Here is a 25,828-nt window from a genome sequence, read left to right as displayed (position 1 = left end):
AAATGCCGGAGGAAACATCACAGAAGTGCTTCACAGGAGGCTCCCAAGCACTGAGGATGTCACCTAGACAGGGGACAAAACATCTGCAACACAAATTCTCAGCTCGGCGAACAGAACCACAACACTAGAATAGACAAGAAATAAGAACAGGAGTAGGCCATTTGGCTCATTGGGCCTACTCCTCCTTTCAATATAATCACGGCTGATCTTGGCTTTTATCTTCACTTTCCTGCCCACTCCCCACATTGTTTGATTCCGAGACAGAAAACTTCTTGGAACTCCAAAGCATCCACGTCCTTTGGGTGGAGAATTCCGTATCGTCACCACTCGGAGTGACATAATCTGTGCTCCCCTCAGTCCTAAGCGATTGGCCCTTTATCCTAAGGTCGTGTCACTGTGTTTAGATTTTCTGACTTGCACAAATAATCTCTGTATCCATCCCTTCAGAATCTAGTATGTCTCAATGAATTTGCCTCTCGTTCTTCTAAACTCCAGAAAATATGCACCTAATTTGCTCAACCATTAATCATAAGGTGGACCCCCTTATCCAAGGGATTATTTCAATTAATCTTTACTTTCATGCCTCCACTACAAATATATCCTTTCACAATCGGAGACTGAAAGTGCACTCAATACTGCGGATGGGGTCTCACCAAAATCCTGAACAATGTTAGCAAGACTTCCTTATTTCTGTACTCCAGTCCCTTTGCAACAATGGCCGACATGGCAGTTATCTTCTGAATTGCTTGCTGCATCTGCATGCTGACTTTCCTGTATGAGTGCTCTCAATTCTCTTTGAATGTCTACATCTTTTAAACAATTTTCTGCATTTCTGTTCTCATAACAGAGTGAATAATGTCACACGTTCCTCCGTTATACTCTCATCTTTTTGCTCACTCATTTCACCAGCAATAACTCTTTGCAGCCTCTCTGTGCCTTTCACATCATATACATTTCCACCTAACCTTTTGTCATTAGCAAATTTAGTAACATTACTCTCGGCCTCTTCATCTAAGTTATTAACGTATATCGTAAATATCTGAGATGCCCTTATCTTGCCTATTAGCTTTTAGTGTGGCATCACATAGTCAAATTGATTTCCAAAATACATTCTTATCGTCCATTGGTTCCCATTTATCTGTCTGGCTAGTTACACCCTCAGATCTAATAAACTTGCCAAGCAGGGTTCCCCTTCAGTGAAACCATATTTACTTGTCCTATGCTTTTCTAAGTGCTTTATTAAGACTTCTTTGATAATAAATTCCTGTCAGCTAACTGGCCTGGAGAGGACTGTTTTCTTGCTTCCTCCTAACTTAAGCTTTTGCAAATTTCCAATTTGTTGGGATTGTTCCCAAACCAAAGGACTTCTGGAAAATTATAGTTCGCTGATTGCCTGCTACCTCCTTTGGAGCCTTGCACTGAAGGCTATCACATACTGGGAATTTTAGTCCAATACTTTTTCTCTGTTGATACTAATGATGTTAATTTCCTGCTTTTAGCCCCAGGTTACCATTTAGATCTGGCATTATGCTTGTATATTCCATGGTGAAAACACGGACTTTGTTCAATGCCTTTACCGTTTCTCCTGTCTCTGCTTCTAAGAGTCCAAAGATTAGTCTAGCTATACTCTTCCTTTTTACATTTTTATAAAATCCCTTACAAGCTCTTTTTTTTACATTTCATCCTGATTTATTTTCATATTCGATTTTTCTTCCCCCTTATCACCTTTCGGTGGTACCTTGCTGATTGCTCCTTGAAATAACTGCACAGAGGCTGATATCCCGTCACCAAGTCCCCCTTTACTTACATCTGCACAGTACACTGGCTGTGACCAGCCAGCTCGGAGTCAGTCCTCTGCAATGAGGAGATTCTGAATCCCCTGTTAATACTGATTGGCCCATGTTAACAACCTCAGTCAAGGATTTCATAGTCAGTGAGATCCACCCTGATTCCAGTAACTACACTCCTCTATCTTGCTTCTAGTTTTTGCAACATGGTCAGCTTCTGTGTGCCTTGCATGAGTTTGATTCTGGGATGTGAGTGGCCGTCACAGATTGATACCATTACCTTGATGCTTCCTGCTTACTAGGTTGCTGGTATGGGAAGACCCTCAGGTCTACTGCAGACGTAACACACCATAAACCCACAATTTGAGTGAATCATACCCAACCCAATTTGGATAGAGTTTTATGTGAAATTGATAAACATCATAGTTCTCTGCAGCTAGAACTAAACAAACATTTGAACATTGTATATTTGTGAACCTCACCTTCAATCAACAAGAGGAGGAAGCTCAGCAAATATTCCCTACCTCAATGCTGGAGATCTCAGCACATCAGTATTGTTATGACATGGCGGTAAACCCCTCTACTAATTAAACCAAACACTGAGAAAAACTAACCTCACCTCGTAATCCGTTAAAGTATGAGTGACAGAGAACTCCCCAAATTCCACTATTTAAAGAATAAAAAATCATTTTGTTTTAACTCTAAAAGTGAACTGTTTGGTTGGTATTGGTATTGTTTGGTATTACTCTACATTGTAAACCAGTCGTTCAGCCAACTGAACTAACCAACTCCTAGATAGCTTTCAGGGCACAACCAAATTCAATCCTTTGGTTGAATTAATGCTGAGCACGTAAGAAGGTGGTTGTGGTTGTTGGAAGCCTATCAACCTAGCCTCAGGACAATGCTGCATCATGATGATGTACTTCAATTAGCTTTAAATGATCTTCCCTCCATAGTAAGGTTGAGCTGTGGGTGTACTCTTGAGTGCACAATGTTCAAAACCATTTATGACTCCTCAGATACTAAAGCAGCCTGTGTCCTTATGCGATAAAACCCGGTATCATTAGAATTGGGACTGACTAGTGGCAAGTAACATTCTTGCCTGCCAAATGCCAGGAAATAACTATCTCCAACAAGAGAGAATCTGATGATCTCCTCTTGAAATTCAATGTTAATGCAATCACTGAATCCTACAGCATCAGTGTATTGGCATAATCATTGAACAGAAACATAATTAGACCAGCTATATGAATACTGAGGCTCTGACATTAGTTTCTAGTCTGGGAATTCTATGGTGAGTATCTTGACCTTTGACTCCCCAAAGCCATTTACAAGGTAAAGGAGTGTGGTAGAATGAATACACTCCACTTGCATGGATGAATGCAACTCCAACTACACTCAGGAAGATCAACATCAAGCCTCCTTGATTGGTACAACACCCACCACCTTGCATCTTCACTCCTTACACCAAGTGGCAACAGTGTGTACCATGAACAAGATACACTACATCAATTTTTCAAGTCTCTTTCAACAGCGCCTTCGAAACCTGTAAACTCCAGAACAGAATAACAATTTATTGTCACTTGTAATTTGTGAGACGTGAATAAGTCACCACAATTCGGTGCCATTTTGATTTGAGAAATTATAAAAAGAAACAATTGAGACAAAGTTAGGTCAAAGTTCACCTTTTGTCCCCTCCATGGCAATCTGGGTTCCTGCAGTGGCTATGAAATGCCACAGCTGAAGCTGCCAAAGCAAGGATTTCTGGACCGATCCACCATGCTGCCTCCACTGAAGCCATTGTATCGCTGCCATAGCAAGGAGGGACAGATTGGACCCACCGAGACCCGGTGCTGAAGCTATCTCTCAAGTTGGTACCACTTCAGTCGCCACCCAAAGCTGCCACATTGCTGCCATAGCCACGGGGAATGAAGTCATCACTGACTTTGCCAGCAAGGGGAACAGACCAGACCCATCATGTTGAAGCTTTCGACAAAGCCACAACTGCTATGGCCACGAAGAATGGACATCCGAATGCACCAAGTTGCCCCCTTCCTCCATTGCAACCGCAGAATGGAAGAAAAGGTGAACTTTGATGCAAGAGAGAAATGAAAAACCAAAACAGCCAGCAAGGAAAGCGGGACCGTACAGGCACAGAGCCCAAATACTTCCTGCCCTGCTACCACCGCCATCTTGGCTCCAACAAAAATCAAGTCCAACAAATAAATGGATAATGGCAATAGTTTGCAAAATCAAACCTATGCCACACGATACCCTGATTTGGAAGTAAATCACCATTGCTTTAGAGAGACTGGGTCAAGATCCTCAAATTCTACCACTCCTCCCTCCGACACGTCTGAACTGCAGATGAACTGCATCGATTCAAAGATAGAGTTCCCCATCATCTTCAAGGGCAGTTTGCAGTGGTCAATGAACCCTGACCTTGCCAGTGATACTCACATCCTACAAAACAAAAAAAAATTAACACTTTACTCCCCTTTTGTTGCCTTTCTCATTGCATTACTCACCCTCCCTTTGCATTGCACCATCATCTTTCTGCCACTTAAAGCCCTCCTATCTTCCATTCTACTGCACATCTTCACTTCTGCACTTTGATCCCTTCATTTATCCTTCCCCCTCTACACCATATGAGAACGGGATGAAATTAGGAGTTAATCTCTTTGACCTGAAACATTGATGATCAGGTCAGCTCTCCTTTCTTCAGAGATGCTGGCTCATCTGCTGACTATTTCTGACAGTTTATGTCTGTTTTTATTATTCTGAACTTGGCTCAACCAGAAATATCAAATTTGCATGTGAGTATTCTTTACACAATTGTGTCACATTTATTGCACAATCTGAAATGTATTCAATGCAAATCTTGTGCATAAAGTAATATAATACACTGGGTATTTGCATCTAATTTTATTTGGAACTGGAAACCTATATCTTATCTATCTAGCATTTCAAGAGCTCACATCAATGGTAGAAAGGCAGTTAATATTTCCTTGTCTCCCTTATTGGAATGTTCTGACTCTTTCATTCTTAGCACCTACATTTGGGAACAGGGAAGTTGACGATTTAGCTCCTTGAGTCTTCTCTGCCATTCTGTATGACGTGGCTGGTGTTGGGCCTCACCTTCACCTCTCCGTCTGTTCATTTTATCTCTTGATTTTCTGAGATGAAAAGTCAGTCTCGCCTGGTCTTAAACATTAGATTAGCAACGAGGTACCGAGTCTCCTGCTTGAACAGAGTAATAAATAGACATTCCAACTGGAAGTATTGTGCCTGCTTTTTATCTTTCTTCCTTCTGTCTCTGCTGCCCAACCACAAAGGATAGCACTTTTGTGACTTTAGCCACATTGACAGGCAGTGGCAGATTCCTGGGGAAGGAAAGCAAACCAAGTTGGACAGAGAGGTGGGAGGGGAAGATAAAGGCAGGACTTCTCGGTGCATCTCCCACTGGGCTTGCAAAGGTGGGATTGATAGTGACCTGAGAGCTGTGACCTGTCTTTCTGCTCTTGCAGTCGACAGGCATAATCCAGCTGCAGAGTTAACATCCTTCTGTCCCATTCCAATCATATGTCGTATATTCAAGGCTAGTATAAGAGCCAGCCTTAGTTGGTGTCTTCTCCTCCATTTCATATACCAGCTATCATTTGACTTCCCTGAATTAGCTCAGTAAATTAATACCAATTGGTGGACTGATTTTATTTAACTTAGGATGATGCTTCATGGACAAGTGATTGCAAAGGTCTGAATCACATACAAGTCCCAGGATGAAAGGACACAGAATCATTTGTAACAATTTGTCAAACCATTTCTTAAATGTGGAAGGGGAAGAAGTCCCTGTAGTGTAAGATAATGGTTCTGAAAAGGTTAATGTTGGAGACTGCATTACATTGTACCAATCTGATGATGATGATGTGCAATATTAGATGGGGAAATTGAGCAAACAGGACTCAAAGGGGATCAATGTGTCATCTATCTCTCCCAATAGTCTTTAGTAATGATGTCTAACTAGCTAATGAATTTTGTGTCTACCTGCTATCCTGTTATAAACTATGTCTTATTAAAGCAGGACCCTCTTGTTAGGATTTGTTAAGTGGTTGCTTCTCTACTGTTGAAAACCAAATAGCTCCTTAGACCAGGGCAAAGAATGAGGAATTATGGCATTGTCCTTCTGCCCACAAATATAGACTAACCTCGATTATCCGAATTTCGGATTATCCGAACAAGATCGCAAGGTCCTAATGCATGTCTAAACTGTGTTATCTGGCATTCGGTTATCTGGCATCTGATTATCCACCAAAATGTTTCCCATCCATGTCGTTTGGATAATCTGTACCATTGTGCTCTGTTTAAAAGCTACAATGTTCCTGTCTCCAGCTCATGGAATCTTTGATTTTAAAAAAATATGTGATACAAACCCATTTTTAAAGTGTATCTTATGACATTTGGAACAGGAGACAAATTGTGTTGCATTCCTTTCTCTCCTCTGTGGTTCACCTGTGTGTAAACAGAGACTGAGTTACACATTGTTAGTCTAACACAAGCACAATCATTTACAAACGAGATAGTCTGATTTTTGGCCTTGGAGAATCAAGGGATGAAATCAAGAGGCCGAAAAGTAGAGATGGGGCCAAGATCAGACCTGATCATGTATGCGACATGTTTTCTGTTAACTTGACACTTAAGATTCTGGACGATATAGTTGGATGGTGAAAAAGCGAATATATTGCTGCCTGAAATGCAAAATTTAATGCTGTCCATCAAAACGTGCTTTCTTTCTATTCCACCAGTAAAATAATACAAAATAAATATGTTTTAATTCTCTCTTTTCCTCTTACAGTTTCAAAAGCAGAAAGTATGAGGACAGGTTTGCTGGAACGCTATCTGAAATCATTCCTAAAGTCAGCAGCTTAAAGAAGCTGATGTAAGAACTTTATTAACACCATGGTCATAATTGTAGTGTCTAATTTAATCTGGTCAGTAGTAACTCCTGTTGGAACTGCAGCAATTACATAAGGAAGACAGTAACAATGCAATGAGTTCCTGTACTGTAATAGAACATCACCCTAACTGGATATCATCTCATATAACAACTTGATGCTCATTTATTGGTTTCATTTAGTTCCTTACTATTAGATGTTACATTTTTAGTCCATGATCGGAGTCCCTAAAACCTGTGATGTTAAAGGTACATCGGACAAAAACTCCCCTCACTCCTTAGAGGTATTAAGTTGTCCTTGTGTGTTTTGATTTAGCTGATCCCTGTTTGGTTAGTCTAATTGCACCCATGACACTTACATAGGGAAGTTGGCAAATCCATCACTACTCCCTGCTTACAATATTCTTTGAGTGCTGTTGGAAAGTGTACATTTTAGGATAATGTTGAGCAGAGATTAAAGCTTGACTGGGAGGGTGATGCCCTTCCGTCTCTGTTACCTACTCCAAAACAACAACCTTTTGAGACCTCTGGGTGCCACCAACTCTGACCACTTGACCATTCTGCACTTCCTTCAGCCTGCTGTTGGTGGGGTCACCATCCCTTCAGCTGTCGTTGTCCTAAGCTCCCCCTAAACCTCTCCATCTGTCTAGTTTGCCATCTGTGTTTAAAATACCCTTAAACCTAGCCCACTGATGAAGCTTTTAATCAACTGTCCTAATGTCTCCTCCCTGGTCCAGTGTTAGCTTTGCCATTGCAACTATGGAATATTTTGGAATGTTTTATTTACATTACATATGTGTAAGTTGTTCTTTTTGAAGTTTGTTGCGTACTTTGATCGTGTTGGTCATTTTTCTTCGAAGCTTTAATTTACTTTAATTTGCAAACGTCAACTTTTGATTCCAGCCTTACATCCTGTAGTATTAGTGAGATGGGTATTACCCACTTGGCTTCTGCACTGAAAATCTGTCATCACTTGGAAGAAATAAAGTAAGTATCACAGAAAATTCCACCAAGTTACATGAAGTTCTTCTATTTCTTCCTGACATTTCTTACCATTTTGAGTTGCAATTTCTCCCCAGCTTGCAAGATAATGAACTCGGGGATGCTGGCATTACTGTACTTGTTGACGTGCTTCCTGAAATGGGAAGTCTGAGAAAAATTGAGTAAGTTGAGTTTTTATCTGACAAGGTACATCTGGATATAGCAAGCGTTCTTAGTTTGTCCTTCCAGGAACCTGGGGGGATAGAAGGAAAACCAATTGGCCAGCAGGTTCTAACCCTAAATGACATTTACATCGAGTGAGAGGGAGAGGAGGAGGCAGTAAGGGACCTGAGGAAACTTGCAGAGGAGAGTTGCTGCATAGTCAGGCTTCAATATCCCCTCATTTCTACCACAGCCCTGCCAGGTTCAGGTGGCACTGTAGGGGGACATCCTGCCAACCTCACATCATCATTAGTTGGTGCAGTGATCTTTTTGATGAACCAACTGCTGATTTTTGTGAGCTGAACTACATTGCAGAGATAACATTGCAACCCTTGTTGTTTCTGTGTAGATTATAATGCCAAACAAGCACATTTAGAGTTCTTGCTGCAGTGTTCTGACTACAACTTAAATGGAAACTTTTGAATGAGTGTTCTTTTGTTTCAAGACTTGTACCAATCTGCTACTCATATTACTTTAAGATTGATTTTAATCAACATAAATTAAGTTTAGAAATAATGTTTATAGGAATTTGTCAAAAGGAATGACAGGAATTTCCCCTACTTTAGTTACTTGAATGACTAATAGATTTAGTCATCTGATGTTAAACTTTCATTTGGGATGGTTTTTATTTGATCCCTTCAGTAAGATGGATGACAGTTGATCCTTCCAAATACAGTATCTGTTATTCTAACAATAAACAATATGTATCCCTAAATTAAATTCATGTCAGTGATTATCCTCAGTACAGTATTAATAATTTCCTGTATAGGTGGTCTGAACCCATTGATTTGATTCCAGACAAAGAATTAACCCCAGGTACTGATGATTATTTTGTGTATATCATACTGACTGAACAGTACAATCAGAGTAGTGCCTAGTAATTAGAATCATAGAATCCCTATAGCGTGGAAACAGGCCATTTGGACCAACAAGTCTACCCAGACTCATTCCCATACCCTATTACTCTAATTACCTCTGACTAATGCACCTAACCTACACATCCCTGAACACTACGGGCAATTATCATGATCAATTCACTTAACTTGCACATCTTTGGACTGTGGGTGGAAACTGGAGCACCTGGAGGAAACCCACGCAGACACGGGGAGAATGTGCAAACTCCGCACAGGCAGTCGCCTGAGGCTGGAATCAAAACCGGGTCCCTGGCGCTGTGCTAGGTCCCCTGGCACTGGTCCCCAGTGCTAACCACTGAGCCACCTCTGTTCAGTTCTGTAATTATTGTTGGCTGTCCAACATTTTTTATGAAAGCCCTGACATTTTTGTTATGCATTCTTTATTTGTAATTATAAGACCATAAGACATAGGAGCAGAAGTAAGGCCATTCGGCCCATCGAGTCCACTCCGCCATTCAATCATGGCTGATGGGCATTTCAACTCCACTTACCTGCATTCTCCCCATAGCCCTTAATTCCTTGTGACATCAAGAATTTATCAATTTCTGCCTTGAAGACATTTAGCGTCCCAGCCTCCACTGCACACTGTGGCAATGAATTCCACAGGCCCACCGCTCTCTGGCTGAAGAAATGTCTCTGCATTTCTGTTCTGAATTTACCCCCTCTAATTCTAAGGCTGTGTCCACGGGTCCTAGTCTCCTCACCTAACGGAAACAATTTCCTAGCGTCCACCCTCTCCAAGCCATGTATTATCTTTTAAGTTTCTATTGGATCTCCCCTTAATCTTCTAAACTCCAATGAATACAATCCCAGGATCCTCAGCTGTTCCTCATATGTTAGACCTACCGTTTCAGGGATCATCCATGTGAATCTCCGCTGGACACGCTCCAGTGCCAGTATGTCCTTCCTGAGGTGTGGGGACCAAAACTGGACACAGTACTCCAAATGGGGCCTAACCAGAGCTTTATAAAGTCTCAGTAGCACAACGGTGCTTTTATATTCCAACCCTCTTGAGATAATTGACAACATTGCATTCGCTTTCTTAATCACGGACTCAACCTGCATGTTTACCTTTAGAGAATCCTCAACTAGCACTCCCAGATCCCTCTGTACTTTGGCTTTACAAATTTTCTCACCGTTTAGAAAGTAGTCCATGCTTGTATTCTTTTTTCCAAAGTGCAAGACCTCATAATTATTCTGTTCTTCTTCATTAGAACTTCTTATGTCTTTCCTTATTAGATGAAAACACCTTTGGCCATGCTTTTCTGAATTTCCTTTTCCGCTCTATAATTCCATAATGGCATCCTTTTCCTACATTATGATGTGATTTAAGACTTACACATTTTTCTGCGATTCTTTGACACAGTCTTGCAAATGTGAACCTTCTTATGACTTCAGACTCTCTAGCTCCTTCAGTAACCTTCTTAATAACTTCAACCCAATCATGATATCTAAGTTTATCCAATCTCTTACTCTTTTCAACATGCAGATGCCAGGACAGTGGTTCTCCTCAGTACAATTAAAAAAAAAGACCATTTTGAATATCTTCCTCATGTTTTTGTTTTCTGGTCCTTCTTCCATGTCACCATTTTTGAGGTCAATGTGTCTTCCCTGTCCATCCAGACTGAATTGTAAAGTCCAGGGCTGTGTCTATTTGGGAGCAGGTGTTTGTGAGGTTTGTGTGAGTGCTGACTGAGTGAGTTGGGGTGGCAAGGTGACTCAGTGGTTAGCACTGCTGCCTCACAACACCAGGGACCCAGTTCGATTTGACCCTCGGGTGACTGTCTGTGTGGAGTTTGCACGTTCTCCCCATGTCTGCATGGGTTTCCTCCAGGTGCTCCAATTCACTTCCACAGTCCAAAGATATGCAGGCTAAGTGGGTTAGCCATGGGAAATGCAGGGTTATAGGGTTAAGGTAGGGGGCTGTGGGTCTGATTGGGATGCTCTTCGGTGGGTCAATGTGGACTCAATGGATCAAATGGCCTGCTTCCACACAGTGGAGATTCTATGATTGATAACGCATCAGGAAGTTCACTCAAAATGTAGTGCAAGTATATTTGGAGTTCTGGCTACAATGTTCTGACTACAACTTAAAAGGAAACTTTTGATTGTTCTTTTGTTTCAAAACTTGTACTAATCTGCTACTAATACAACTTTAAGGAGAAGAGGTGCTGTTAGAATCAGGACATTTAAAGGGGAATATCTTTTCTGTCCAAATTCCCCACTCCAGGCTGTGCGTGACCATCTCCCTCAGGCGTGGCAGTTTGCAATTGTAGCATGTTGAAAGTGTCAATGATTACTAACGTGGCCTTTGCAGTTTACAGCTGGTTCTATGGGTTTACTGAATGCCACCAGTGAAAGCAAGAGAAAATAGTTTCAATGGAGGGGGCAGAAGGTCCCTCCATTCAGTACAGATATGTACTGAAACCTCACCGCTGCTTACTCGTCTGTTTGCACAAAAGGCTTCGCTCACCTGTGCTGACAGCTTTGACTGTCTGTATGTCTGGAGCTTGGAGCTGTCCTGCAGCGCGAATTTCCCTTAAGCTGAGTCCCTTTGGATCTCAGATGAGCACCAACATGACCGGCTGGAGTCAGAACAACTGGAGCAGACACAGCTTCTGTCGCACAAGCACCGAAGGCAGCAGACTGCTCCTCACAGACCTGCTCTTCTGCAGGAGGGAGGGAAATCAACAGAGAGCTGTTGTTGACTGAGCAATAAAGCCAGCTCTTCAAACAGAGGGAGAAACTTCCTTAAAGAATCTGAATCCTAGGAGGCTTAGGCTGCCATGTCGGGAGGTGTTATCACTTCTATAGAGCCTTCTCAAATGCAGTATGAATTCTCAAATGCCCAATGCAAACAATTGCACAGCAAGATTTCACATTTTAAGACTATTACTCTAACAATTTTAATCAACATCAAATAAACATTAGTTAGAAGGCAATTTGTACTGAAAAGATATTCTCCTTTACATTTCGAATGTAATGTTCAGTTGTGCCTATGCAGCATACTACACTCTCAGTAGATATATATAGTTTTGATTTTAATGTACAGTTCCTCCTGATTCTAACAGCATCTCTTCTCCCTGCTTCACCAGGATGAATCTTCCAGTGTCCTTTTAAACAAAGACTCCTTCACTCAACCCTCTGACAATAATCAAATAGACTTCCCATTGCAAGATAGCCTGTTGCAATTCTGTAGTCTTTCACTCTTTACAACTATTGGTTCCTAGACCATGGGTTCAGTCATTATAATCCTGCCACTTGATGGTTAGCTCCATAACAGTTCTCTATTTCTACTTGGCACAGTGGTACCTCTTTGTGTCTATTTCTCCAGCACTCAGTCTGACTGCCTGTGAGAATCTGCCAGCAGCTAGACAAGCTGCCTCCTCCTTTGTGTCTAGCAGGAAGTAAAAGCTCAAATGTGACTTTAAACTGAGTTTCAGCTTGGCTCATTGTCCCCCCAGCAATCTGATCAGTGGGCCTGTCTCAGGGTGAAGTTCACTACAACTCCACACCACTATTCCAGGGCATTTTGTTTTACCTTATGTTAGAACGGACAGTTTAAAATGGGGCCACTAGTCTTGAGAAGATGGCTATAAGAGCTGATCCTAACCTATTTGTAAATCTGTAAGACACAAGCATTCTGGAAATATAACTTAAAATCCTTCTTTTATTTCAGATTAGGTGACAATAATATCACCATAGATGGAATTCTTAGAATAGCAAACACTATAAACACCTGTTCAAATATCCTGGATATCCATGTCAGGTAAGAGACATTATTGTTGAATATTTATGCCAGACATTTGTTTATTCTCTGATATGGCTGCATAGAGTGTAGATTGCATCATCCTTCTGGGTGTAGGACTCTACATGGTTATACAGTCCCATTCATATGTTATGGGGAGAGTTGGGGAATTGTCACTGAGCAGTAAACACTGAGATTATTCTTGTTCAGGGCAACTAAAATATTAATGTACCAAGTAGTTAAGCTGGTAATGATGGTTAATTGATTAATTAATTGACTGGGTGGATATAAAGGACAGTGCTAGGGATGGGGGCTTGCTGGGTCTGTATTGTCTGCACTTTTGTATGTAACAGTACTGTCTAATGTACAACTGTCACTGCTGTTGTCTCTTTTATATCTTTGTGAAACTGGGATTTGAGGTTTGTCCTCATGTCCCTGTAAACTGTTTGAATGGTAGGGTTTGGGGCCTAGCTTTGCTGCTCCTCTCCCTTGTAAAATTGCTGTCTCTTGTATGCAGCTGTAAATGTAACTGTTTGTTGTAAACTGTTTTTGTAATTTGTTTAATAAAATAATATAAAGGACAGTGCTGGTCTGTGGAAGCAGCAGTAAGACTGAATAGTTAATAAACTCCAGACACAAGGGAAGGTGGCTTGGTTTCTGTCTTGAACTTGACCTTAACATAGGAGACTGAGGATTGAAGCTGGAAAAGTGGACAGGATTTTTAATTGGGTGATGGTTTTGGGCAGCAGCATATCAACTGGAGAGATTGAACAAATTCTGGAGATTTTCTCTTGCATCTGTGAATGGCTGAGCTCTTCAAAGGCTTGTTTGTAAGGAACATTTCCAACACCTCATCTTCTTTTGTCTTTCAAAGCTTGAGCTGATTTCCTTTTTGGGATATGGAGGAATGATTTTGCTGGTGGCTAGAAAGCATTTGATATCAGTAACTAGCTTTGCACCAGTTTCAATATATATAGATTTCAATAAAGGACACTTTGGGTTAAAGCTCTTGTATACAGGATAAATTCAGACAACTTGGTATGAGAGGAAATAGGGAGGAGTTACATTTAATACATGTTAAGTTGGAGATTTGGTGCAACAGTGTTGTAGCTCAACTCTGACCCACACTTCCTTCGAGCACAGCCCCAACATAGGAGATGGATCAATTTAACAAAGACTAGATGAAGGGAAAAGCTGAATATTTGTTTTGATCAGATATAAAAATTTCCTCATGCTGTTGCTAAGTGCATAGCTCAGTGATGGGAAAGTCAAAGAAGGTCCTGCTCGAGGTTGACAATTCCAATGGCCTCCTGGCTTATCTCCCATCTTTCACTCCCTGCAAACATTATCTCATCCTATATTGACATGCACCAAGTCCTTTCAACCAACAACTCTGTGTTTGCCAACTGACATTACCTCCCAGACTGCCAACTCATCCAGTTAACATAAAAAAAGGGGAAAACAATGTACGGTTGTCTCTCTTGCTCCCAGTTTAAGGAGAACGCAGAAAGCATCCAGTTCCTAACTGCTCACCAGTGATTCCTGGTAGGATATCTGGATTTGGAGGGAGCTGAAGACAGAATTAAGTTTGTCAATGATTCCCCCTCCACTATGTTTCTAGACATCCCACCAATGCTTACTTTCCAGGCTTACACATACATGAGTTGAAAGGTAACTAGTGCCTGTGAACTCACATCCTCACAACTCAATAATGTCCGGAAGGAAAATATTTTTTGAAAGCAAAAATATCTGCCTTAGCCCTGAGATCTCACTGTGAGATCCTGCTGGGTGATCATTAATGCTTTTAATGGAGGTGTTTGTTCATTTAGTTTAAGCAGACCATATATCTATGTTAAAGTAACGGGAACAAAGTTTGCAAAAAAAATCAGAAGGCGCATTCATACCAGATAGATGGTAGGTTGGAGAATTGGTGTCACAATGTTTGTCTGTATTTTTGTAGAACTCTAGTTTTCTGATTTAACTGTTGCAAAATATCTGCAACAACCACAGGCTGTATCTTGCAGGTTTGGGCTCAAAACAACAATTCTGGTCCATGCAGAAACGTGAAAAGTTTAGCTGGGCCTGGCCAACATTTCTGCCTTACAGGTACAAATTCACCCAAGTAGCTCCCCTGAATCATGAATTGTATCAGTGTCAGGTTCTATCATCATTGATGAGTGCTGGGAAAGGTTTAATAAGGATTTGTTTGACACTGAAATTGGGAATGCTGTTTCAGAATTTCAGACCCCTAGTTAAACAGACTGTGCAGCATTCAGGCAGTCTGTCAGGGAAGCAAGAAGTAAATGTCTATTATGAATAAGCATTAATTGCTTTAGATTCAAACTGCTGCTAATGGACCTGCAAATTCTTTTTCCTGTGGCGTGTGTATAATCTTGTATTAGATTTTATCAGCTTTTGTCTATTGTTCGTGTTTTCTTATAGCACAGGAAATTCAAGTATTTTCATTTTTCTGGTTAGTCTTATTTACCTGAAGCACTATAATGATTGTAAAATGACAAAATATTTAGACTAATATGTCAATTATACTTTTCTCCAGTGATGGTGGGAATGTTGCAACAATTCGATTTTTCTCCAGCTCAACCAGCAACCCAATTAACAGGTATTTCAGTTCAAATAGGAAACTTTAAAGTCTCAGTTAATTGTCACTGTTGATGGTCGTGTTCCAGAGTTCCTACATTTATTTCGTTTTTGCTGCACAGATCTTTATCATCTTCGATGGAATATGAAGGCAGCCACGAGACACCACTCAGGAAGCTAAGGTAATGGAGGATCATGTCCTGGCTTTTCCTTTTACTCTGTGTCCACAGTGCATGAAGAATCTTGTGTCGTATAAATCTACCTGTTCCAGACTGACAGTACCCAAGTGCTGGAGGACTGATTGAACTGAACTGGGACAGTGGAAGCTGGCTTATACCATTCTTAGGTGATTGTGGTGGTGATAGGGAGGGAAGCTGGGACATTCTGATAGAGTCATAGTGGTCTGCAGCTTGGAAACAGGCCCTTTGGCCCAACTCACCATGCCTCCCAGTTTTCATAATTTAAACTTGCCCCATTTGCCTGTATTTGGGTCCATACTCCTCCAAACCTGTCCCATTCATGTACCTGCCCAAATGTTTCTCCAATGACTGGTATAATTCAGGTGCATTGTTGGATTCGAGTATAATGATGGAAGCTATTCAAAACCAGTTTTTGTTTATTTTTGTTTTGTGTGGCAGCTAACTGTTGGAAACAGATCGAGTTTCATTTCTTGTTAGTATGAAATAGTTGAGTAAAGAGAGCTCCCATTCCTTGCCACATAAAAGTCTCATCCCCTTTCACTGTCTGGTCAGAATTTGCAATATGTGCTCACACAGACCTGGCAACATGTGGCCATGCTATAGAATCAGGTACAAGCCAGCAGTCAGCTAACGTTAGGCAGATTCTAATAGAAAGCTTCATGAGTTCTGCCTCTCTGTGTGGTTTTCTTCACTTTCTGACATAAAACGGCATGTCACAGGTGTACAAAACATTGATCCCCAATCCTTTGGTTCATGTTCCTGATGGACAAAGCATATGAGTATTCAAAAGACTGACCCCTACTGGCCTCTCTTTCAGACAGGTCAGGCCCCTCCTCTTGCACATTGTGTTATTGATCTCCCTTTGTCGTGTCAACCATGTTACAGAAGAAGTTTACCTTTATCCATAAAAGGCATAATTTGCATGCAAGACTTTGTAAGCTGCTAAGTGAGATTTCAGTTTTTTTGCATATAAGATTTCAGTTTCAGGTTGAGTGCTGCCATGTCATTGTGAGGAGCCATTAATATTGCCAATGTCAAATGCTTGAATGTCTCATGAAATCTGATATGTTTCCACCCTCTGTGCCACTCACTTATTCACCTCTCCTTTGGTACTATTATTAGACACTCGCTCTTCAGTTGGTTAACAGGTCATTGATAGAAATCACTGTGTTCTTTCAACAAGAGCAGACACACTCTTCAACTGATTGGCTCAATGTCAAGTGTGGGAATGTGTTGCTGGAAAAGCGCAGCAGGTCAGGCAGCATCCAGGGAACAGGAGAATCGACGTTTCGGGCATAAGCCTTGTTCCCTAGATGCTGCCTGACCTGCTGCGCTTTTCCAGCAACACATTTCCAGCTCTGATCTCCAGCATCTGCAGACCTCACTTTCTCCTCAATGTCAAGTGTTATTGTCAATCTGAAAGATGCTGCAGACCCACTCCTTTTGGGTGATGTCATGTCTCTCTCTCTCGAGTTTGTTTTGGGGATGGTAATGCCTTGAATTCCTGAGGTGTTGCTCATGGTGTGGAGCCTCCCTGACAGAAACTGTAGCTTGTGAAACTTGCACAGCTGACCAAGCTGCCCACAAAAGACACGGCAAACATAGTCAGACCAATTATGGGCGAGTCAACTCTCAATCATTAGCGGAAAGGTGGAAAGAGTAATCATCAGTGTTATCAAGAGACACTTCTCCAACTCCATTTTGATTTAGCCCCCTGCCCATCTCCCTACCTCTCCATCACCTTTGGTCTGCATCGCTGTTAAGGGGCTTTGCATGCTGATTAATCAGTTGCAAAACACGAGTGACTTACTGGTGGTGGCATTGAAAAAGTACTATGAGTGTTTTGGTGAGGGGGTGAAATCATGTTCAGTTGTGTGAAAGAGCACTTCTGGATATAAAGAAAATGTCAAGAGACCTTTAGTCAACAATGATCTGCTACTGACGCTCAGTTTGCATTGATCATTGAACTGCTCAGCTCCAGACCAGGTCTAAACATGAAGAGAAAAGCAGAATTCAAGAGGTGAGTTGGGAATGATTACCCATGCCATATAACTTAACTGAGGGTAACATCAAGGAGCCCAAGTAAAATTGCAGTCGATGGAAATTGGGGAAAGGCTCTTCACGGGCTGGAGTCATACCTAGCACAAAGGAAGATAGCTGTGGTTGTCAGATGTAAATCGTTTCAGCCCCAATGGTTTCTCTGATGTATTTGAGTCAAATACACAGCTTGACATGGGATGATGTGGCAGCTGAGGGAGCTAGCTGTTGTTCACTAGAATGTAGTGTTGATATGTACCTCCTGTTAGTGTTTGCTGTGGTGAACTCCACAATCTGTTTACTGTAAATGGGGGAAGCTGTTTGCCCTGCATGTACAAATGTGTGAGTGATTCTATTAGCTTTGTGGAGGACAGCTAGCTTTAATTTTGTCTGTAAGATATGGAGTCTGTGTAAATGGAACCTGTTACCTGTCCCCTTTTCCACACTTCCTTTACCCTGGATTTCCGACATGACCCACCTCTCCATCATTTTTAACAAGGAACTGTTGCTGCAGCAACTGCCAGACCCAAACATGAGCTCCCCCGATGACTTCGCCAGTGGCAGCTCAGGAATGATTGCCAACTCCATCTGGCATTATTCCTGGAAATTTCCTGACTTTACCTCCAGCTTCCATCCAATTCAATCCAGCAGTCTACCCGCAAACGTAATAATTCAGTCCCTGTTGATTTTTCTTTTATTTGCAGCAGTTTCTGGGGGGCTAATGTTCAGTTACACATATGTGTAAGCTTGTGCAGGAGTAGTTAGTGGTCTTTTGCTCCACAAATGCATTGCAATTGGCCAAGTACTAGGGTTCTGTTGGGGTGATGAGAGTCAAGTGCAACTGTAAGTCTTTCTCTATGTAAATTTGCTTATAGATTGGCTCTGCTGACTTACAAAGGAAGTGAAAGTCTGCCTGAAAGTTAGTAGATAATCACTTAGATGTATCATAAAGTGGTAGAGGGCAGCTGTAACGTCGTGTGGGCGAATATTGTGATGGATTATCTTTTTCCCCTGAGCCAGCTCGCAGTTGGTGGAGCAGTGTTGTGACCTCCCGCCAGGTCATGTTGGTGTGGTGCCAGCTGGGCAAGAAGCTTCTAACTGAACAGATATTTTCTCTTTACTCTCGATGAGGGGACTTTCCAGCAATGAGTGGTTTTGTGCTTCTTATCAAATGCGTTGCTATTCACAGGAGCAAACGACTATCAACTGAGTCATTGCCGAAACCACAGACACAGGTCTTCCCCTGTTGTCCTGTGTGTAAGCAAGTAAACACCCAAACTCTGAGCATCAACTTAGGGGAACAAACTGTGACAGGACACAATATAGTGGGGTGTGCTGCAGTCTGTGGACCACACCCTAGTGCGTGAAAGCATTATTTCCAGAGAGCAAGTTAGAAATAAGATTACTTTACACTGTGGAAACAGGCCCTTCGGCCCAACAAGTCCACACTGACCCGCCGAAGCGCAACCCACCCATACCCCTACATTTACCCCTTACCTAACACTACGGGCAATTTAGCATGGCCAATTCACCTGACCTGCACATCTTTGGACTGTGGGAGGAAACCGGAGCACCCGGAGGAAACCCACGCAGACATGGGGAGAATGTGCAAACTCCACACAGTCAGTCGCCTGAGGTGGGAATTGAACCCAGGTCTCTGGTGCTGTGAGGCAGCAGTGCTAACCAGGAGTTAGGCATGTTGTCCATGGGTGGTGTCTTCAGGTGAGGAGGTATTTAGACAACTTTTCCCTTTTAGAGTCCAGAATATACACAGCTTCCTGCACAACAAAGGTTGGAGGCAACGAAAACAGAGAGAAACTCAGCAGGTCTGGCAGCATCTGCTGAGAGAATAACAGAGTTAACTTTTCAGGTCCAGTGAGGTAATATTTATTCAGGCATCTCGAGATTTGATTCCCAAGAGTGTCGCATGAGTTGCTGGAGCAGTGAGAGCGGTGAAGTGAGTGAGAGCGGTGAAGTGAGTGAGAGCGGTGAAGTGTTACATGAATGTTCCTGTCACTAAATATAAGGTGGAGTAATGCATCGGGTTTAGAGTGAAATAGCTAAGCAGAGCGTGGGCAGAACTTTCCCAGCCCCCACATGATGTGGGCCATGAGACCAAGTTGGAAAAATCATGTGAGATAGCATCTTGAGGTTGAGAACAAAAGAGACCCATTTACCAAGACGGTGTAGAATGGTGAGATGAGATTCTATCTAGTGAGCTGCGAGAGATCTGCTTGTACCCATTAATGGCCTCACGATTACCTCATGTCACCTCATTGAAGGCAGATACCCCTCCACCCCACCCCTGATAGAATCTAGGAGGCCACAATCCCCGACATGAAAAAGATAGCAGCTACCTGGTGACTCCCGCTCACCACATGCTCCTCCTGACCTCCACCAGTCACCAACATCTCAAGGTACGCTCCATGACCAGTGATCAGACACCTCCCAGCCAGCAGGACCTCTTGGTTCCTGCTCAGCGAAGCAGGGTGCCAATTCCTGTCCATGCCCTGGTCAGTGGCCAGCTGTAGACTGCCAACTTTTGTCTGGGTGCATGGCTGGTCTTTAAAGGTGGCATTGGTGCCAGGAATCCTGGGAAGTCCCAGCAGTGGCCATCACTTCCGTCTGTGCCAAGAAGGAAAGTGGGACGCTGGGGGCGAATGAGGCACATTTCGGACAATCATGTGAGAAAACTCGCTCTGGCCTAGTCGACATTCAGTGGATTTCTCATCACATTCAGCCCCATGAGCTGAACTACATCCATCACAGCTTCATAATATGGCTGAGCTGTTTGGGCCTTCAGTGTCAGATCTTACAAAGACAAAGGAAACCTCCTGTAGAATGCCACCTACTCTGCTCATTCAGCTGACCAATGAATCCTCTGTCGTATTTAACATTACTTGGGGTGAAGCAAGAGATAAAATGTGTGTGAATCTCAAAGGCAGTTAAGGAGCAGATTAAAAATTAGGATTGGGGGTTAAGCCCAGAGTTTCTGAATCAGAAGCAGGGATTCTCCCCCCCTCCCCCCCTCCCCCCCACCACCACTATACCACAAGACCTCCATTTATCTGTTTGTTTAGGAGAGGTGTAAATAAAGTTAACTCAATACACTGACTACACATAGAGTCATAGAGATGTACAGCATGGAAACAGACCCTTCAGTCCAACCTGTCCATGCCGACCAGATATCCCAACCCAATCTAGTCCCACCTGCCAGCACCTGGACCATATCCCTCCAAGCCTCTCCTATTCATATACCCATCCAGATGCCTTTTAAATGTTGCAATTGTACCAGCCTCCACCACTTCCTCTGGCAGCTCATTCCACACATGCACCACCCCCTGCGTGAAAAGGTTGCCCCTTACGTCTCTTTTATATCTTTTCCCTCTCACCCTAAACCTATGCCCTCTAGTTCTGGACTTCCCACCCCAGGGGAAAGACCTTGTCTATTTATCCTATCCATGCCCTTCATGATTTTATAAACCTCTACGAGGCCACCCCTTCACCCTCCAACACTACAGGGAAAACAGCCCCAGCCTATTCAACCTCTCCATATAGCTCAAATCCTCCCACTCTGGCAACATCCTTGTAAATCTTTTCTGAACCCTTTCAAGTTTCACAACATCCTTCCGATAGGAGGGAAACCAGAATTGCACACAATCTTCCAGCAGCGGACTAACATGACCTCGCAACCCCTGTACTCAATACTCTGACCAATAAAGGAAAGCATACTAAACGCCTTCTTCACTATCCCATCTCCCGCGACTCTACATTCAAGGAGCTATGAACCTGCACTCCAAGGTCTCTTTGTTCAGCAACACTCCCTAGGACCTTACCATTAAGTGTATAAGTCCTGCTAAGATTTGCTTTCCCAAAATGCAGCACCTTGCATTTATCTGAATTAAACTCCATCAGCCACTTCTCAGCCCATTGGCCCATCTGGTCCAGATCCTATTGTAATCTGAGGTAACCCTCTTCGCTGTCCGCTACCCTTCCGATTTTGGTGTCATCTGCAACCTTACTAACTATACCTCTTATGCTCGCATCCAAATCATTACTAACTATACCTCTTATGCTCGCATCCAAATCATTGATATAAATGACGCAAAGTAGTGTACCTAGCACTGATCCTTGTGGTTTTCCCAGTTAAATACACAAGCCTGCTTGTCAATCATTGCACAGTAAATGCAGCGGGATGCCAAGCTGTAACAAAAAATTAGTTTAGTGCAGAATGTTAGGTCCCAGCGTTTCTTTAGTTTCTGTATTGATTGTTTGGCCTCACTGTATAATGTACCAGTTCTCTGCATTGGGAAATATGAGGGAAAATATTTATGGCCTTAATCTGTTTGTCGTACTATCAACCTGAACCTGGCAACCGGAGGGAGGCCACTCTTTAGACAAAGAGCAAACTTGCATTAATATAGTGCCTTTTATGACCTCCTGAGGAGTCAAAGCACTTTCTCACCAATGAAATGTAACTTTAAGTGTCTATCCAACTGTTGTTATGTAGGAAATGGTGGACTAAGTTTGTGTACAATAAGATCCCCCAAACAGCTTTACAATAATGTGGGTTACAAGGTCAACATTTGTCAGGATAGTGGGAAGAATACCCTGTCCTTCTTTGGAATAGTGCCGTAGGATCTTTTGTGTCCTCATCAGGGGTTTGGAGTATCCTTGGTTTGACATCTCACCCAGCAGTCCATCACTCCCACAGTACTATAGTGGAGCGCTGGTTGAGATTAAGTGCTCTGAGCTCTGGACTGGCCTTGAACTCACATGATTCTGATTCAGAGGTGACAGTAGTACCAGCTCAAACATGGGGAAACCTCAAGACTTTGGAAGTGGGGTAGTAATGGCAGGGAAAGGGTAGTGCAACTGTGTTTAAAAGGTTAGTTGGATCATTAAATTGCTAACACCTTGTCTTTATCAGGTATCTTTCTTTTCCAGCCTTGTGAGCTGCAGATTAGCAGCACAGCATGTACATGCCCTCGGTGAAATCCTACAGCGTTGCCCCTTGCTGGGCTGTCTGGAGTAAGTCCAATAACTTCATTGCAATGTCTTAAAATAGAAACAACATCCCTGCTCTGGGAATCAGGCCAAATGAATGAGTGTCACAGCTGATCAGTGAGGGTCTGGTGGGTATAGGGGTGGTGATCGTTGTTTGAGGAGGTGGGTGTGTTGTGTTTGTGTGGAGAATAGGGACTATGTCATGACCTGGATTTTTCTGATGGTCAGGCAGGTGTTACTCCAATGGAGGGCACCCCACAGAATCCCCACTGTTGCGCACCATGAAGGATTTCCCAGGGTACTTAAATTTTCCCCTGCACCTGGAGACTTTGGAGAGTTCAGATGAAATTAAGTAATTCCTCAAGTATAGTTAGACTAATTAATATGTCGTCTAACTCCCATGTAAATATTCGGCTGGTCTTGTAATTACCTCAATCCTCCCCAACTACAGCTACCCCAGACCACTCACAGCATCAGACTCTGACCAGATGCCACCACCCTTGCCCTTATCCCCATCTCTACCCTAAGACTTCTCCAGACACAATTTCTAATTTAAATAGGTGGACCTTTTATTTCACTCTATCTCGCACGCCCGCACGCACGCACACACACACACACACACACACCAAACATGCAAACACACTTCCTCTTGGCTGTGGTTATACAGGTTACACTGGACCCTCCCTGTCTCATATGCAACAGTAGGTCTCATTTTGCAGTAACATGGCCATTTCCTTTCAGTAATGATGTGTCCCTGTGACAAGTGAAGATAAACCTGGAAATCAAATCCATTGAAACTTGTCGACCTCTACCACGAAAATGGATCTAGGTAAAGACACAGCTGATTGATAAGCTACTGACTTCAATTGGCTGTTATTGTCCAAAATCTTTCACCCAGGTTTGACACCGAACTTCCTCTAATTCTGTTGCAGCTAGTGCAGAATCTTAGCTCGAATGTCTTTGCTAGCAGGGGTCTCAATCCTTCCTGTGTTTTCTCTTCAGCTTGTCTGGCAATGAACTGAAAGACCATGGGCTAAGAAGACTTGTTGATATCCTCCAAGATTGTCATATCCTCAAACTGATTAAGTAAGTCTTTAGATCCTCAATAACAGCTAGATATGCAAGTAACTCCCCGAGTATTCAGCAGGAACAGTGAGCCCATTGTTTGATATTGAATCGTACATCAAGCTTGAATTGCAGAGATACCTGCTGCAGTTTCTTTTCAGGATAGTTGTAAATTCAAAGACACTGATCAGTAAGGGACTCCTTAACCATCTGAAATTCAGTCCTAAACATTAAAAAAACTATTGGTGCCACATTGTACTAATGTGGTCCCTACTAGAGGACAGCGAGGGGACTAGTACATGAGCATTGTTCAGTTAGCTGCAGTAGAGTATGAGGTAAGAGTATGCTGTTTCAACTTTAACGTTGTCATTCCCATTCAGTCTAGGTGGTTTAGATGCCCAATGTACATTAACATAGAGGAATGCTGACCATGGTGTGCTGTAATTCAACTAGAATTTGCTATACTCAGCGATAGATCCTGAGAAATACAATGTGTTTGTGTATCTGCTGTTTGTGTTCCTGCGAGCTTTCTAATAATTCTTTTTCTCAGCCTCAGCAACAACAGCATCTCAGAAGATGGGGTTCTTTGCTTGGCCTCAGTACTGAAGAAATGCCCCTGGATGTCTGCGGTCGAAGTGAGGTAAACAAAAACAAATTAAAGCCTTTGCCAAAGGGGTTAGTAAGGTATGGGTGTAATTCACAAAGTGAAGCTCAGTCATTGTGGCCTTTCAATCTGACATTGATAAGGACGATATCCCGTTCAGTCAGACGGCCATTACAGAATGGAGAATGATAAATCAGTTGTCTCCAGAATATGCCCTCCATCTGAAGAAAGTTTCATCCTGAGGGTACCACTTAGAAGGCTTGTACTCTATTATTTTATCTCCAAATGGAAATGCGAAGTTTGTTAAGATCTCTTTGTTTTGTTTTAAGATATTTTCAAAATTGTGATCTGGAATTTAGATAAACAATATCCTTCTTATATGCTTGGGCACTTCCTACCCAGCCCTCTCATATGGATCAGTATCACCTGTAAGTGAAACATCTGAACCATCTGTCCCCCTCGGCCATGCTGAGAATTGGTCATGGAAGCCAGTAGAGAAGTGAGTTTTCACACCAGAAAGGGTGTAAAGTTGCTCCCAAAGAAAGGAATGGCAAAGTTCTGCTTCTTTTTTCTGTGCTAATCCAGAGAGCATAAACTCAGATCTCACCATGACAATTAAACTGTGTAAAACTTCTGGAACTAAAATACTGATCTCAGTGCATGACGACATATCTCTTGGATTATGGTCAACCCCAAACTGGTTCGCAAATATCCTTTAGGGAAGCAAAACTGCCATTCCTGCCCCACCTAAACTACATACGGCTTCAATCCAACACCACGGTGATTATCTCTTGAGGACTCTGTGGAGAAACCTGGAAACCCTGCACTGACCCACTACAAGGCACTAGCAAGCAGAAGACCCATTATTACCTTCTCAGGACAACTAGAGTTGGATGATAAATGCTGGTGTATTCCAAGATTTCCTTTTGTAATTATGAACTATTGGGAGCTGTTTAAATATTTATGGAGAAAAGTGCTCAAAGGCCTATTGTGGCCACTGCTCTGGCAATGTTGACAGTGCCCTGTTCTTCCTTCTTTACTTTATTCCTTTAATCTAATTTCCCTGCCCCACCTCCATTGATTGGGATGATTTGTGCAGGACGCACTGCTACTTATAGCAATGCTGCCCACTGCCCATTCCTCAGAATGACCCAGGACAATGGGACCATCCCATCACGGAGATTGTTTCCTCTCAGTATGTTCTAGCGTGCTCCTGGTATGTAGTTTGTGAATCTCTGGGAGCATCTCAAGGACTGGAGGTTATGATACTTGATATAGTGGAGGTGGCACTGAAAGTTAGTAAGCACTGCCATTTTCATTGTAACATATTAAGGAATAAGATTCTGTTGTGGTTCTGTTCGCCGAGCTGGAAGTTTTTGTTGCAAATGTTTCGTCCCCTGGCTAGGCGACATCATCAGTGCTTGGGAGCCTCCTGCGAAGCGCTTCTTTGATGTTTCCTCCGGTGTTTATAGTGGTCTGTCCCTGCCACTTCCGGTTGTCAGTTTCAGCTGTCCGCTGTAGTGGTTGGTATATTGGGTCCAGGTCGATGTGTTTGTTGATGGAGTTTGTGGATGAATGCCATGCCTCTAGGAATTCCCTGGCTGTTCTCTGTCTGGCTTGCCCTATGATAGTAGTGTTGTCCCAGTCGAATTCATGTTGCTTGTTGTCTGCGTGTGTGGCTACTAAGGATAGCTGGTCGTGTCGTTTCGAGGCT

The 25,828-nt window shown here is 42.6% G+C and overlaps 1 protein-coding gene across 12 annotated transcripts in view; it reads left to right on the top strand.

Moving 5' to 3' along the window:
- The window catches only part of nlrc5 (NLR family, CARD domain containing 5), a 181,119-nt gene that overhangs the window by 57,076 nt on the left and 98,215 nt on the right, over window positions 1-25,828 (top strand). For 11 of the 12 annotated variants that reach the window (XR_006314163.1, XR_006314162.1, XR_006314161.1 and 8 more), the window contains 9 exons: window positions 6,640-6,723; window positions 7,642-7,725; window positions 7,818-7,901; window positions 12,535-12,624; window positions 15,161-15,223; window positions 15,324-15,383; window positions 22,386-22,469; window positions 23,448-23,531; window positions 24,061-24,150. Coding sequence is in view for 9 of the 12 variants with exons in the window: in XM_043707157.1 (XP_043563092.1) it covers window positions 6,640-6,723; window positions 7,642-7,725; window positions 7,818-7,901; window positions 12,535-12,624; window positions 15,161-15,223; window positions 15,324-15,383; window positions 22,386-22,469; window positions 23,448-23,531; window positions 24,061-24,150 (723 nt within the window). In the remaining 3 variants the exon portion in view is untranslated. The remainder of the gene's footprint in view (window positions 1-6,639; window positions 6,724-7,641; window positions 7,726-7,817; window positions 7,902-12,534; window positions 12,625-15,160; window positions 15,224-15,323; window positions 15,384-22,385; window positions 22,470-23,447; window positions 23,532-24,060; window positions 24,151-25,828) is intronic. The other variant, XM_043707158.1, reaches the window with a different exon arrangement.

Source organism: Chiloscyllium plagiosum, chromosome 17 (assembly GCF_004010195.1).
Source record: "Chiloscyllium plagiosum isolate BGI_BamShark_2017 chromosome 17, ASM401019v2, whole genome shotgun sequence".
Lineage (NCBI taxonomy): Eukaryota > Metazoa > Chordata > Chondrichthyes > Orectolobiformes > Hemiscylliidae > Chiloscyllium > Chiloscyllium plagiosum.
The sequence above is the reverse complement of the archived record's forward strand: the minus strand, read 5'-3'. Positions and strand labels throughout refer to the sequence as shown.